We start from the raw sequence: 16,053 nt of genomic DNA on the forward strand, positions 1-16,053 counted from the left end.
AACAACCATGACGGCAAATAAGACTGTCATAACTGAGATACATGAACCGAGGTTTTTACAAATTAATTATATAAGGATGCATTTTCACGACAAACTAGTGGAACAGAGAGATTGCAAAATGGGTAGATATTTAGTATGAAAAGTGTTGGCAGTGCAATAAGTGAAGCAGATATTATGCAGCAGCATAAATGTTCAGGGCCAATTTTCATGCTTGGCATGATTGTTATATCTGTCTCAATCATTTCTCTGATCATGTTTGGCTGTGCAGACGGGGCTAGTAAGCCTCGCAAGGTTGACAAGCCGCAAAAGACCAAGGAAAAGTGCCAAAAGAGCAGCAACCGTGGTGGCGTATATGATGGTGGGATGCCAGCTGCGGGTGTTTATGCTTCTGCTTGTGGTGGTAGCAGCACTGCTGGTGGTGGTGGCTGTGCATGTGGCGGAGGAGACGGAGGCGGAGGCGGTTGCTAAATCAGTTGATTACTTGGAGTTGGGAAGAGATCACTTCACTAGAAAAACCATCATAATATCTGCATGTTTATATAGTTGGAAGTTATTATCAGCTTTCAATATCAAGAAAAACCCTAGTACTAGCCTAAGTAAATACTAGGCTATTAGCTCCATATGTGATGATCCATGTGTGGATGGGGTTCCAGAAGTTGAACCCCAAGTTCCCTGTGTTAGGTCTGGCCCCAAGAAATTGACGAAAAGGTTTTTGGCAACCCCAAAAAACAAATAATAAAGTAAAAAATAAATAAAACAGGAACACAGAAATTTACGTGGTTCGGTCAAATTGACCTACGTCCACGAGTGGAGGAGGAGCAATATTTTACTATGAAGAAAAAAGTACAAAAGATGCCTTAGGAAAATGTTTTTAGACCCAAAACACCTAATACTAAAAACACAAGAGAGTCCAAAAGTATTTAACTAATCAAAAGGTTTAATGATCCAAAGACCCAAATAACCCGCTAATGCTCTCTTGGTTTTGGTGCACTTAACCCCATCACAGACCCACTATATTTATAGGCAACTAAGGGAAAGATTCCCTTATACAAAAGCCGATGTGGGACAATGCCACATTAACAAATCTCCACTTTGGCGTGTCCCTAACATCAACAATAGCAAAATTGCTCCACTTTCTCCACATAAGCCCCAATGGACCTAAATCAGCAACAACGAATACCAACCCAATTCAAGCATTCCTTGAACTTGTAAACTGGAAGAGGTTTCGTGAACATATCAGCAGGATTCTCCTTGGTACTAATTTTCTGAACAAGAACTTTTCCCTCAGCAATAGTATCTCGAATGAAATGAAATTTCACATCAATGTGTTTCGTCCTCTCATGATACATCTAGTCTTTAGTCAAATGAATGACACTTTGACCAACACAGTAAATAGTAGTAACACCTTGATGCAGACTAAGTTCGCCAAATAGACTCTTCGACCATAAGGATTCTTTGATTGCCTCAGTCATGGCCATATATTCTGCCTCCGTAGTAGATAAAGCTACAACGGGTTGTAAAGTAACTTTCCAACTAACTACACAACCGCCAATGCAAAATACGCAACCTGACAGTGATCTTCTTCTGTCAAGATCTCCAGCATAGTCGAGTCTACAAAACCAACCAAAGTGTCATTATTTCTTCCAAACTCTAAACTACAATTTGAAATCCCTCGCAAGTATTTGAGAATCCACTTCATAGCCTGCCAATGTGCTTTTTCAGGACACGACATATACCTGCTAACCATGCTGATTGCTTGTGCAATATCTGGACGAGTACAAACCATTGTATACATAATGCAACCAATTGCGTTGGAATAAGGAATCCGTGCCATATACTGTGCTTCTTTAACTGACTGTGGTGATTGAGTAGCAGATAGTAGAACACGATTAGCAAGAGGAGTAGTCACAAGTTTAGCATCTTTCATGCCAAAATTCTCCAAGACCTTTTCAAGATAATTTTCTTGAGTCAAGAATAATTTTTCAGCTCCTCGGTCTCTTTTGATCTCCATGCCAAGAATTTTCTTAGTTACTCCCAAATGTTTCATGTCAAATTCACTACTTAACTGCAACTTTAAAGTGTGAATTTCTGACAAATTCTTGGCAACAATGAGCATGTCATCAACATAAAGCAGCAAATAAATAAAAGAACCATCATCTAACTTCCGGAAGTAAACGCAACTATCATACATGCTCTTTGAATAACCATGACTCAACATAAAAGTGTCAAACCTTTTATACCACTGTCTTGGAGACTATAAGGATTTCTTTAGCAAACAAACATGGTCTTCCTTTCCTCCAATTTCAAACCCCTGAGATTGTTTCATATAAATTTTTTCTTCAAGTTCACCATGCAAGAAAGTTGTTTTAATATCAAGCTGCTCAAACTCCAAATCATATATGACAACTAAAGCAAGTAAAACAAGAATAGAGCTATGCTTAACAATAGGTGAAAATACTTCATTAAAATCAATATCTTGTATCTGACTATAGCTCTTTGCAACCAAACGTGCTTTGTACCTTGCATCTTCAACTCGTGGAATACCTTTTTTTTTTCTTGAAAATCCATTTGCATCCGACAATTTTCTTACCTGGAGACGGCTTCACAAGAATCCAAGTTTCATTTCGATAGAGAGACTCAATTTCTTCATTCATCGCAACCAACCACTTAGCAGAATCATCACAAGAAATCGCATTTGAATAAGTAGTAGGCTCATCAACTACATCAGTTTCTTCTGCGATAGACAAAGCATATGCAATCAAATTTGCATATCTTTGTGGTGGTCGAATATCCCTCCTTGGTCTATCTCTGGTAATGAAATATTCTTCTTCTTCTGAATTATTTTCATCAGTAGATTCAGATGCATCTATTGGCACTTGTTGAATAGAAGGACCAGAACTACCAATCTCAAGCTCCACCTGCTTCTACATATTATCATCTGTTTAACAAGAACTAAAAGACGCCTTCTTGGAAAATAACATAGAAAATTCATCAAAAGTAACATCTCTACTGATTATAAATTTTGGAGATTTGAAATCAGGACACCATAATCTGTATCCTTTCACCCCTCGAAGCACACCCAAGGAAAGTACACTTTTTAGCTCGAGGTTCTAATTTTTCATCATTTACATGCATGTATGCTGGACACCTAAAAATTTTAAAATCAGAATAATCAGCAGGAATATCTAACCAAAGTTCCTCAGGAGTTTTTAAATTAAGAGCAGCAGAAGGAGCACGGTTGACAATATAACTGGTCATAGAAATTGCCTCAATCCAAAAATTCTTTGCCAACCCTGCGTTAGAGATCATGCATCTCGCTCTCTCCAAAAGTGATCTGTTCATACGTTCAGTCACACCATTTTGTTGAGACGTCATCCTGATAGTGTGATGCCGAACAATTCCTTCATTTTTACAAAATTCATCAAATTCTCTTTCACAAAATTTCATGTCATTATCTGTTCTAAGCCGCTTGATCTGTTTACCTATCTGTCTTTCAATCAAAACTTTCCATTGTTTGAAAGTGAGGTAAACATTATTCTTATGTTTAAAAAAATAAATCCAAACTTTTCTTGAATAATCATCAATGAAAGTCAACATATACCTGGCACCACCCTTAGACGAAACACGAGATGGATCCCATAAATTTGAATGAATATAATCAAGAGTACCTTTCATCTTATGAATTGCTGGAGAACTGAAGTTAACTCTTTTTTACTTTTCAAAGATACAATGTTCACAGAATTCCAGTGATCCAGTACTCTGACCGCAAAGAAGTCCCCTTTTACTTAGTATGCTCAGGTCTTTCTCGCTCATATATCCCAAACGCATATGCCATAATTTGGTGATGTCAGAATCAAACAAAGATGATGATGACGAAACTGCAACCGAGCCTGTGACAGTAGATCCCTGCAAAACATATAAACTACCAACCCTGCAAACTTTCATTACAATGAGAGCACCTTTAGAAACCTTTATAACGCCATTTTCAGCTGCAAATTTGCACCCAAGAGCCTCTAGGGTGCCCAAAAAGATGAGATTCTTTTTCAAATCAGGAACATGTCTAACATTAGTGAGCGTCCTCACAATACCATCATGCATTTTAATTCGAATTGTACCCTTACCAGCAGCATTACAAGCAGCATTATTACCCATCAAAACAATTCCACCATTGTAAGATTCATAAGTGAAAAATAAATTTCTATTGGGACACATGTGATAAGAGCACCCCAAATCTAAAATCCATTCATTTTTAGACCTTGTCTTGTCATCATTCACAAAGAAAATACTTCCTTCATTCTCATCAGCTGCAACACCAGCTTTGGTAGTCTCAAAATTTTTCTCACCAGGTTTCCCCTTTTGTTTCAATTTATTTTTCAATTTGAAACAATCTGTCTTAACGTGCCTCATTTTATGACAATAATTCCACTCCACATTTTTATGTCTGGATTTAGATCTACTTTTATCAAATTCTCTTCTCTCAGTTCTGCCCTTAACAACCAGACCTTCTGCATGGCCTCCACTAAATTCCCCAGTAATATCCCTGTCTATCTGCTCCTTAGATTTTAATGCAGATTTAATTTTCTGATACAAAATTATTTCTTTTCCATAAATTATAGTATCACGAAAATATTTAAAAGATTGGGGAAGGGAACACAAAAGTAATAGGGCCTGATCCTCATCATCAATTTTTGAATCTATATTTTTCAAATCCATAATAATAGAATCAAATTTATCAAGATGTGAGAATATAGATGTACCTTCAGTCATGCGAAGCATATATAAACTTTGCTTTAAATAAAGCCGATTCTCAATTGTTTTCTTCATGTACAAGACTTTAAGTTTGTCCCACATGGTCTTTGCCGAAGTCTTAGTGGCTACCTCCCGCAAAACCCGTCAGAGAGATTTAGGATAATACTGGACCTTGCTTTCTTATCCATCTCAGCAAAATTTGCATCTGTCACACCCTCTAGCTTTTTCTTAATTCTGTGTATCGCTAGATCAACTCCGTCTTGAACCAAAATGGCCTCCATCTTAAGTTGCTACATCCCGAAATTGACATTCTTGTCGAATTTCTCGATGACAGTCTTTATTATTGTCATTGTTACCACAAAATTCAAAGCCTCCGAAGAAGTTCTGATACCAGTTTGTTAGGTCTTGCCCAGAAAATTGACGAAAGGATTTTTGGTAACCCCAAAAGACAAATAACAAAGCAAAACAGGAACACAGGAATTTATATGGTTCGGTCAAATTAACCTACGTCAACGGGCGAATGAGGAGCAATATTTTATTATGAAGAAGAAAGTACAAAAGATACCTTAGGAAAGTGTTCCTAGGCCCAAAATACCTAATATTAAAAACACAAGAGAGCCCAAAAGTATTTAACTAATCAAAAGGTTTAATGACCCAAAGGCCCAAATCGCCCACTAATGCTCTCTTGGTTTTGGTGCACTTAATCCCATCACAGACCCACTATATTTATAGGTAACTAAGGGAAAGGTTCCTTATACAAAAGCCGATGTGAGACAACGCCACATTAACACCCTGTATATAATATATATATGAGTCGAGTGTATACATGGTCAACTACATAACATAGCTCTATCTTTACTAGTACAATTGAGTCTTCCAAGTTTGAAGTTGCTTTTAAAATATAAAATTTAAAGTGGTTTTCTTTTCTATGCCTATTCAGCAATCGGCAGTGATCCTTGGCATGCAAGCATTACTTGTACTTGAGTTGTCAAAGAATCTTCGAAGGACGCTTTTTTTTTTTGGGGGGGGGGGGGCAATTTAGACCTGCTTCGTTTTTGTTTTTAGATGTAGAAAAAAGTCTCCAAACATTAATAATTGTGGATAAATAAAAGATGTAGCAAAATTTTCTGAATCTAATTAACTCTTGTAAATTTAAAATTGTGATTGACTTTGGTTCCCCAATCTCATACCTTAAGGGTAAAGGGTAATTTGCCCTACCACTGATTTCTAATCTAACTATCTCGAATGTGAACAAGATATTTTGTTTAGCATGCTAGGAAAAGTAAGTCGACGGTTCTGGGGCTGGACTTGGGATAGAATCTACATAGAATGTTCCCAGCAATTACTTATAAGGTTCCCCACTTTAAATCGACGGGTCTATGAAAATTCTTGAAGTTTGAACACGGTAGAGATGCTAATCGAACAAATGCATTATCCTAACATACATGACTGTTTCTCAAACGAAAATTCAAGTTGACCAAGACGTCGAATCGATCAACTAGAATTATTCAGACGGGAGCAGATTGGCAGAAACGTCCCTCGCAAGTAACGAAGTTGACCGTGACAACGATTGTTTCTGACATATCATAGTATATAAGGATGCATGTGTTCATTCGCAGGACAAACAATTGAGCAGCATACTGGAAATTTAAAATGGCTAGATTCTCATTAATGACCGCTGTTGGCAGTGCAGCAAGTGAAAAAGGTTTCATGCATGAAGGTTCTGGGGTGATCTTGATTCTGGGTATGATTGTTATGTCTGTCTCGATCATGTCCTTGATCATTTTTGGCTGTGCTGACAAGCCCCGAAAGAGTGGCGGCCGTGGCCACGGTAGATACAGTGGTGGGGTATTTTATGGCGGAGCAGCTGCTTACTCAAATGGTTCTGCTTTTGATGCCGGAGGTGGCGGTAATGGTGGTTGTGCTTGTGGTGGTGGTGGTCATGGTGGTGGTGGTTGTGGTGGTGGTCATGGTGGTGGGGGTGGAGGTGGAGGTGGAGGTGGCTGTGGTGGTGGGGGTGGGGGTGGTTGCTAAATGAGTTTACATAGTGAATATTTGTAAAAGGGTAAATTATTTATAATCCCTGCTTTTGCATGACACCTTTTTACCCTCTGAAGTTGCTTTCCCTGCAATTTTCCACTTTACATAAAATTAGAGGAGGGAGGTGATGTTCATATTATGCAAAAGCAATGGGGAACTATGAGTAATTTACCCTATGTAAAATATGCAGAATACAGCATATTACGCTTAAGCTAGGAAAGCTGAAGCAATCAGCTGTTACCTAATTGATGATACGTTTATATATATGTGGCAATCATGTAACACATAAAACTGTTTGATTTTTTTACCATTTGTACTCTTTAATCATGTTTTGCTTACAATAGTGCCAATAAAGAACCTTGGAAGGCAGCTTAGATTTTGGAGGCATGGCATCATTTTGTTGTATGTGCGATTTCTTATAATCTCGTTGCATCAGTTCAAACTCTTTCTTGTTTTACATATTTATAATTTGTCGAATTACAAGTGTCTATGATCCCACGAGGGTACTGATGGTTCAGAATATTCGTTTAGCTTGTCATGGAAACGGCCCTGGTATGATTCATCTGTTAGATTGTTCTTATCATACTACTACGTATTTTTCCGGACAGATGAGTACCTGCTGTGTCGGATTGAAGTGACCTCAATCGTCAAGATCAGATTCGTGATGAGTAACTTGAATTTGGATAGAAAGGGCCCTCAAAATTCAATTCTCAGGATGAGATAGCAAGGGGGCCATCGATGATGTCCTGCTAGTGCTAGTCATATGTACTGATAATTTCTAGTAAGTTACATGACAATAGTGCCCAAGATGCGACACCGTAATACAATTAACAAATTAATCTACAAATGATGGAAATTACAATTATCATAATTCTATAACACTACAATCAAATCCAAAGTAGGAGAATAAACTCACTTGAATGCAGGACTAGGATCTCAACCTTAACCACTATTTGCTAAAAGAAAAACAAGGTTTATTCCTTTTTCATATCAAGACGTCCTAAACCACTAGCATAACAAGTTGAACACATTAAATTAAATGTGGTGTATATTTTGAAATTTGAACGCCTTCTTTCTTGTATGAACCTTAATAACGGAAAAGACCATATGTATTAGGGGTGGGCAAAAATACCCACTAATTCAAAAATCTATCATATCCGATCTGATCGGATTTGAAAATTAGAGTATCTGATCCGTACGATTTGACCAGATCAAAAGAGGGCCAGGTACTCATTTAGATGGGAAACGGGTTAGGATCACATAATTAAAAAATCATGGATATCCGACCCGCACTTGTATATATATATATATATATATATATATATATATATATATATATATATATATATATATATATTTTTTTTAATACACATACTATAAAATAATATTTTAGATTTAAATAAAAAATTTCATTGAACAAATTGCATCACGAATATGGGAGACTGTAGTTACAGGATTCATTTGTAGAAGTCATGATCTTATGTTTTTTAGAAAAGAGTTTAATTAAGGGAGAATATATATTTAAAAAAAAAGTACTATTTATTTCAAAATTTCATTGATTTTGAATTCTTTTAATTTTTTTCCTTTTTCTTGATGTGAGATTTTTTTGAGAAAAATTTTTTATTAAATCTTAGATGAATATGTAATATACAAAATTAAATTAGTATAAATTTTTTTAAAAAAATTAAATGATAAGCGAGGCGGGGTGAGACGAGTACGTTGTTTATTCGACCCTATCTCAATAGATACTAGATTATCAAATACCTGCTGATATATGAGGCGAATAAAGGTCTAAAAATGGTTGAGCCAAATGGTGCATGAGGCGGGTATCCAATCCGTGCCCAACCCAAATGCGTATAGAAATTTATTGGAAAATCATCTTCTTGTTATGAATTACAATCAACAGATATGGGAATTCATTGTTTGCATCTCCAAACTAATGATTGGCCCCTGATAGTTTGGAGGGTAAGTAGGGATGGCAATGGGGGCGGGTGCCCGCGAGCACCCGCCCCGCGGGGGGCTCTCGGGGCGGGGGTTGGGGCGGGGGCGGGGGGGAATTTTTTCCCCCCGCTTAGAAACGGGGCGGGGGGCGGGGAAGTATACCCCCGCCCCATCCCCCGCCCCGCCCCCCGCAAAACAAAAAAAAATATAAAAAAATATATAATTATATATAACATGTAAGTTAATTAGTTATAAACTTATGATAATGATATTATTAGTTAGATATATTATATAATGTATATTAGTTTATGTAATATAATTGATATTATCAATTATATGAATAATTCTACATGTTTACTAATAGAATTTATTAATTAGTTATACTAAATTTACTAATATATTTATACTAAATTTCTAATTACACTTAATAGAATAACACTTTTTTCTCAAAAAAAAGCACAAACACAATAATGAATTAGTGATTGCATTTGTACTAAAAGTGAAAACTTGACTATTTTAGTTATATTTATTTCATCATATTGGATTGTATTCAAATAACTTCTGTTTGATTGTTTTTATGAGTTTCAATTGTAAAATTACAATGAATAATAATTTGGTGATGTATTGATATTTTAGTACTTGATTATTTATTAAAATTTAATTATAATAAAATTATATAATAAAATTGTATTAACCCCGCGAGGGAAACGGGGCGGGGGCGGGGCGGGGCGGGGGAGCAGGAGGCGGGGGACGGGGCGGGGGACGGGGGGAACTAATAGGCAACGGGGCGGGGGACGGGGGAGGGGACCCCCGCCCCAACCCCGCCCCGTTGCCATCCCTAAGGGTAAGTTACTTATAACCTCGCATGGTTTTTACATCCTTGTTTCCATCTCCAAACTAATGATTGGTCTCGATAGTTTGGAGGGTAAATTACTTATAATCTCGTGTGATTTTATATAATGGTAGATGATCTTTCTAAAGTTTCAAAATAGCCACACAATTCTCAAAATAGTATTTAAGTAAAGATACTATTGATATTTCAATTAACAGCACTTAGACTATTTTTCATCAAATTTTCATTTTATATAAAACTATAAAAGATGAAGTGGACATTTTAAAACGTTAGCAATAGACGAAACGACATGGTTATATGTAATTTACCCTACTTTGGATGACCTTTGCAAATAAATTGGTATTTGTACTTGATTTGAATCAGACAATAATGATGCTATAGCATCTTAATTTGATTAAGGAGATTGTTATTTTTCAAATTCATTTCACCTTGAAAAAATGAGACAGAACTCTTTTTTTTTTTTTTTTGCCCTTTTTGCTTTTCATAATTTATCGTTCAACCCATGATCCAACAGGCAAGGAAAAACAAAAAATCCCCTCCAACTTGGCTCGAATCCGCACATTCATTTCTTAATTCAAGCGCGCCCAGTCAGCACAAAAAACAAAATGGCTGTTTACAAAGTAGCTAGCTGGTTACGTCTACGGTGTAAAGTTCACTTTTCTGCCCATGGTAAGCAGAAGCAATGCAAGGAGGCCAACGCGGTTTTATGGGGGAGCACAAGGACAAACAGCCAAAAAATGCACCGGGCACCGGAGAAAGCCGGTTTTGAGTGGATGAAATAATGTAATATATTTTAAAATTATAATAAAAATCCTCTTATTCATCATCTAATCTAATGCTCAATGCTTAGTAAATATTTTGTGAACACTCTAGCCGAAAATGCGGGTTCCAATGAAAGGAGAAGAACAAAAAAGTGAATGTCAAAGAAACATGAAACAAAAGACACGGAAATGTGGACAAGATTATTGTAATGGAAAATTGGTGAAAATTTTAACATTAGTTAATGAGTTTTCTACGTGTAAAAGCAAATGTTGTGGTAGTTTTTCTTTTTCAATTGAGTTTGATATTTGAAATAATTGAAGTGTAAATATAAAAGGAAGAGTTGGAAACTCAAACATGATTAAAATAAAGGGATATGTGCAATTTTGATCCCCCAATGTTTGGTCTATGAGTTAAATTAGTCCCTGATATTTCGACTCAAATAAATATGGTCCCAATTTTTATTTTAGCCAAATTTAGGACAACTAATAGAAAACTACAATATCTAATAGTTAAAATCAAATTATAATTATATTTTTTGGTCCCTAATATTTGAAAATTTAATCAATGTGGTCCCTTATATTTTAAATAATTATATTTCAAATGAAATAAAATGTGAATTAGATTAAATGCATTAAAAATGTGTTCTCAAATCTCATAAAAATCCTTAAAAGTACTCCACGTTATCAAAACACTATCATTTAGACTCAAGAGCATCTCTTCGTTAAATTAATTACAAACAAATGACAACACATGAATCACATATAAAAAAAATTAGTGGAAAAAAGAAAATTTTTATTTGAGTATATAGTAACTTTAATTCTAAACAGTATAACACAAACTGTTGTATGGTTAGGAATTATGATTACATTAACAAGTAAATGTGATTACCAATGTGAAGGACTCATATGAATTTTTAAAACATTTATTGCTATTTCTTATTTTCTTTCCTTCATATTAAATCAAATATTTTAATAATACAATTTAATTTATTTATATTTACGTTCATTTGAAATTGATAATTTTGTTGACAATTATAAAATCTTTCTTTCAATTGAAACTTGTTTGACAACTAGTTGAAATGCCAAAAAATTAGTCAACCAATTCAATTACATATAGTTATCATATTATAATAGAATATTTAATTAACTATTTTAATTTATCAAATATAAATATTAGGCATTAAATGATGAACAAATTTTTAAAAGAGCTTTTATGTGATTTCAAAATGTATTGCATTATTTCACCCCATACGACGGGCCAGTGCCCGGTACATCCTTTTGCTGTTTGTCTCTGTGCGTCCCCACATAACACCAGTTGGCCCTCCTTGCATTGCTGCTGCCCACCGTGGGCAGAAAAGGTACATTTCCACCGTAGACGTGGCCTCTACATATTCTGATATAAAGGATTTAATCTTATACTTTAAGAAGATGACTATATATTTTATATATCGTCAATAATTGAACTGTTAATTTTATGATTAATTATCTCAATAAAATGGATAAAATTATTTTTGGATTAAATTTTTCTCTTAATCTTTTTAGAATTATAAAGAAAGATAAGACGAAAAAGTTAATAATTAAAATATAAATTTTTATTTTATTATATAAAGCTCGCAAATTTTTCAAAAAAAAAAAAAAAAGAGTTCCACGAAAAGGAACGAAGGTGACACTTAATATGGAAACCCATACGGAAACCCAATATTGGCAGTCAATTTTCATAAAAGAGTTTGTGTTTGTGAACATTTTCTAGTTTGACTATTTGTGTAAGAATCAAAGGCAAGCACGCACATTTGGAGTTGAACAGTGAAGAAGGACTTCAATTGGGGCCCCAAGGAAGAAAGAAGCCATTAGCCATGGTTGAAGTTGAAGAAACTGAAGAACTAGCCTCTCCTTTGCTAGCAGATGTTCCATCATCATCATCTCGAAAATCCCATAGATCCTTTAAGAGAACTGGTTAGTTGAAGAGTCATTCACCTTTACTGAATTTTCCATACTATGCATATCAGTTTTTCTTGTCTTTTTTCCTGCTACTATGAAGTACCAGACTCGTCAAATTGATTTTGTTCTTTTCAATCAAGAAGGCCTTGGAATTAACAGACAGTTTCTATTTTAAGTTGAGTTTATGCTGCCTAATATGTGGTTGATGTTGCACTACAGAACATTACTTGTACTTTGGAGCATTGTCCTTGTTTTAGTTTTCTTGCTTTTCCTTGTAACTCTAAAATTTTGGTGTCCTCTTTTTTTTTTCCCCTCAAAGGGACTGTATGGACAGCAATAGCCCATATAATAACTGGAGTTATTGGGTCTGGAGTGCTGTCCCTGGCATGGAGTATGGCTCAGCTGGGATGGATTGCAGGTCCTCTAGGCATTCTGGTGTTTGGAGTCATCTCCATTATTTCTTCTTTGCTTCTCTGTGATTGCTACAGATATCCTAATCCTGAAGTTGGCCACATCAGAAATAGGTCATATTCTCAAGCTGTTAGGTCCTACCTAGGTGAGCAATGTGCCGTTTGATTGAGGGTTATTCAGAGTAGTATTGATATTTTTATTCTGAGGTTTTACAGGATATTGATAGTGTCATTTGGTTTCCACGAAAGTCTCGGGGATGGGATGATAATATTCCTATATGCGTCCGATCTGCTACAAGGATTCATCTAGTTTACAGTAATGAATTTCAAAATACTTATCTTTTAAAAATTTTTCTATTGGAATTTAGTACATTAAATGGTTATATAAGAAAGTTTAATACAGGTTAGAAAGGCATTCTTTTGGCTTCAATTTAGGTCTTCTAACTTCTAAGGCATAATACATGAATTGGACGACTATGATCATAGCAAAGAGCATATCATATTTGAGCTTCAGTGCCAGTTTGTTAAATGAATGTTGCAGGAAAGAAGAGTATGTATGTGTGTGAAATTTTTGTTCAGGAAAGCTACTATGGATATGGGATTGCCTACACCATAACATCAGCAATCAGTATGAGGTACACTGTTTTAAATCCCTGTGCGCTTTTAGTACTGATAAAGTTTAATGCTCTAGTGCTTAAAGCACTTCTTTTGTGCACAATACCAAAATATCCATGATGATGGCTGTCTCTAGCTCTTCTCATCTCAATCTTGACACCGTCTTGCTGCTCATCTGTTTCTGAAACTTGATATTACCCCTGCTCCATATGTTATAGAAATTCCTTCTTTGTCATATGCTAGAATCTTCTTCTTTTCTTTTCTGTTTTCCTTTTCTTTTTTCAGAAAGGGGATTTTAGGTTCAACTCATGTAAGTTTTGATCTTATAGGGCAATCCAGAGATCTAACTGTTTCCACAACAAAGGCCACGATGCTCCTTGTGAATTTGGAGATAACTTGTATATTCTGCTATTTGGAGTAATTCAGATTCCGTTCTCTCAAATACCCAACTTTCACGAGATGGAGTGGCTCTCAATATTTGCCGCAATAATGTCTTTTGCATACACCTTCATTGGGACAGCACTTGGTTTGGCAAAAGTAATAGGTATGTTCAAATTTTGCATGCATGTTTTGCTCAGGTCTCACGGAACAATTTGGAATTTTATTAGGAAGAGCACGACCTTCTGCATCTTTGTCTTCAAATAGTTTAAGAAGATTAATTAATGGAAGGAAACTAATCCCCTGTGTTAGCAAAACCACATAACAGCTCCTCTCTAACTTGTACACCACTATCATCGCTCATCTGCCTCCACCCTGAACCCCTGAGATAATAGTGGTTATATTAATTGGAAGAGGGGCTACAGAAGAAATTGAGATAAAGTGGATTTTGTTAAGATTGAAAAGTAAAACTTTAACTCTTTAGAGTTGCCAATGAATTTTCCTACCTGAGTGAAGTATTTAGTTCAGGAAATCAAACAAGAGGTCCTGTATTGGGTTGTACTGGCAGCCAGTTTTCATCTAAGGTAAGAAGTGAATCTGTATGCTGCCCATTGGATAAAATAGATTCTATAGGCATGACCAAAGTAACATGTTGACTTGTAGGATTAACAGGAAAATTGTTTTGACCACCGCATCTTTGCAAAGAATATATGAGAAAAGTTTAAAATGATGCTGTACAAATAATGTTGGATTACCTTTTATCATAGACAAAATTTGATCAGTTATGAGCATGTCTTGCTTTTACTTATTCCTATGAGTGTTCTGAAACTGAAATTGTAGGAGATGGAAGAATCAGAGGAGACATTACTGGTGTTTCTACAACCAATGTAGCAGAAAAAGTGTGGTTGACCTCGCAAGCAGTTGGGGACATTGCTTTTGCTTACACATACAACATAATCCTATTGGAAATAGAGGTGCAAGACTGATGCTTTATATCTAGATAACATGCTTCTGATGAATGCCCTGACAATTTCATGTTTAATACTTCAAAATTTTCTATCTAAATTTGCGAACATGAAATTTGTGCTTTAAGGATACTCTGAAGGATCCGCCACCACAAAACAGGACAATGAAGAAAGCATCAACAGCAGCCGTCCTTCTGATCACTTTCTTCTTTCTTTGCTGCGGATGTTTTGGATATGCTGCTTTTGGTAACCAGGCTCCTGGAAATATTCTCACTGGCTTTGGGTTTTATGAACCATACTGGCTTATTGACTTTGCTAATGTCTGCATAGTTCTCCATCTTGTTGGAGGATATCAGGTAGATGTATTCTCTCAATAAACTGGCTGAATATTCTGAAACTTTATTATAAGTTCGTAAACTTCTTCATGGTTGTCATGCTGTCCGCTAACACTGTATGCAACTATTTTGTAGATTTTCAGTCAGCCATTATTTGCTGCTGCTGAAAGGTGGATATCTAAGAAACTCCCCAACAGTGAAGTGATCAAGAAGAACTACGCCTTGAAGCTCCCAGTGCTACCTGAACTACGGTTGAATGTCCTACGGCTGTGCTTTAGAACTGCTTATGTTGCATCTACAACAGCACTTGCCATGCTCTTTCCTTATTTCAATCAAGTTTTAGGTGTGCTTGGTGCTTTGAACTTTTGGCCTCTGGCAATATATTTTCCTGTGGAGATGTATCTGGTGCAGAATAATATAAGAGCTTGGACAAGACTCTGGGTGGTTCTTCAGACTTTCAGAGTACTTTGCTTGGTTTGCACCATTTTCGCCTTTATTGGATCGCTTGAAGGGCTCATAAACAGCAAACTAACCTAGAGAATGTTGATTTCACTGCATTCTTTGAACAAAACATTTGTAGAAGACTAAAAAATTCAAGTAAAAGAGTTTCTTTGGAAGTGTGAAGTTTCAAATATCTGAAACTCAGGAGCATCCTTCCTTAATACCTTCAAAGGCTGAAGGCATTGTGCTATTCTGTGAAAGGTTAATGGTAGCAAATCTACCTTCGCACAGATTTTCATGCAGTAAATAATTACTCCATCTTCCATTGACGTAAATTTTGTGTCATAGAAGGATTTTGATGTATTCGCAGCATAAAATAATTTGGTGTTCAGGACACAGAGGTTTATGTATATTTAGCATTAATTAATGATCTAAAATTCTTCCACTGATAAATATTAAGGTTACATCACAAAGAGGGCAAAAATTTGTGACCGAAGAGAAAATGTTGTAGGTACAACTATGAGACGGAGACAGAAAGTTCCAGCGCCCTTGTTTGGATTGTAATTTTTTTTTTCAGGAAAATTTTACTTTTTCTGTGAATGTATTTTTTAATTTTTTTTTTACCTC

General features: G+C 35.8%; 2 protein-coding genes across 2 annotated transcripts; one reads left to right on the top strand and one right to left on the bottom strand.

The window, feature by feature from the left end:
• Positions 1-1,027: 1,027 nt before the first annotated feature.
• On the bottom strand, positions 1,028-4,407 carry LOC140007381 (uncharacterized). Its single transcript, XM_072050133.1, has 7 exons — positions 3,729-4,407; positions 3,602-3,612; positions 2,591-2,918; positions 2,282-2,406; positions 1,737-2,098; positions 1,406-1,611; positions 1,028-1,158 (listed from the first exon to the last, which is right to left on the bottom strand). The coding sequence occupies exons 1-7, from the start codon at positions 4,405-4,407 to the stop codon at positions 1,028-1,030; spliced, it is 1,842 nt and encodes a 613-aa protein (XP_071906234.1).
• A 7,653-nt stretch (positions 4,408-12,060) lies between these two features.
• Positions 12,061-15,602, top strand: LOC140007796 (probable amino acid permease 7). The gene is made up of 7 exons (XM_072051134.1): positions 12,061-12,297; positions 12,602-12,838; positions 13,234-13,327; positions 13,637-13,851; positions 14,526-14,659; positions 14,779-15,006; positions 15,121-15,602. The coding sequence occupies exons 1-7, from the start codon at positions 12,198-12,200 to the stop codon at positions 15,520-15,522; spliced, it is 1,410 nt and encodes a 469-aa protein (XP_071907235.1). The 5' UTR covers positions 12,061-12,197; the 3' UTR covers positions 15,523-15,602.
• Positions 15,603-16,053: the final 451 nt, after the last annotated feature.

This window comes from Coffea arabica, chromosome 5c (assembly GCF_036785885.1).
Source record: "Coffea arabica cultivar ET-39 chromosome 5c, Coffea Arabica ET-39 HiFi, whole genome shotgun sequence".
Classification (NCBI taxonomy): Eukaryota; Viridiplantae; Streptophyta; class Magnoliopsida; order Gentianales; family Rubiaceae; genus Coffea; species Coffea arabica.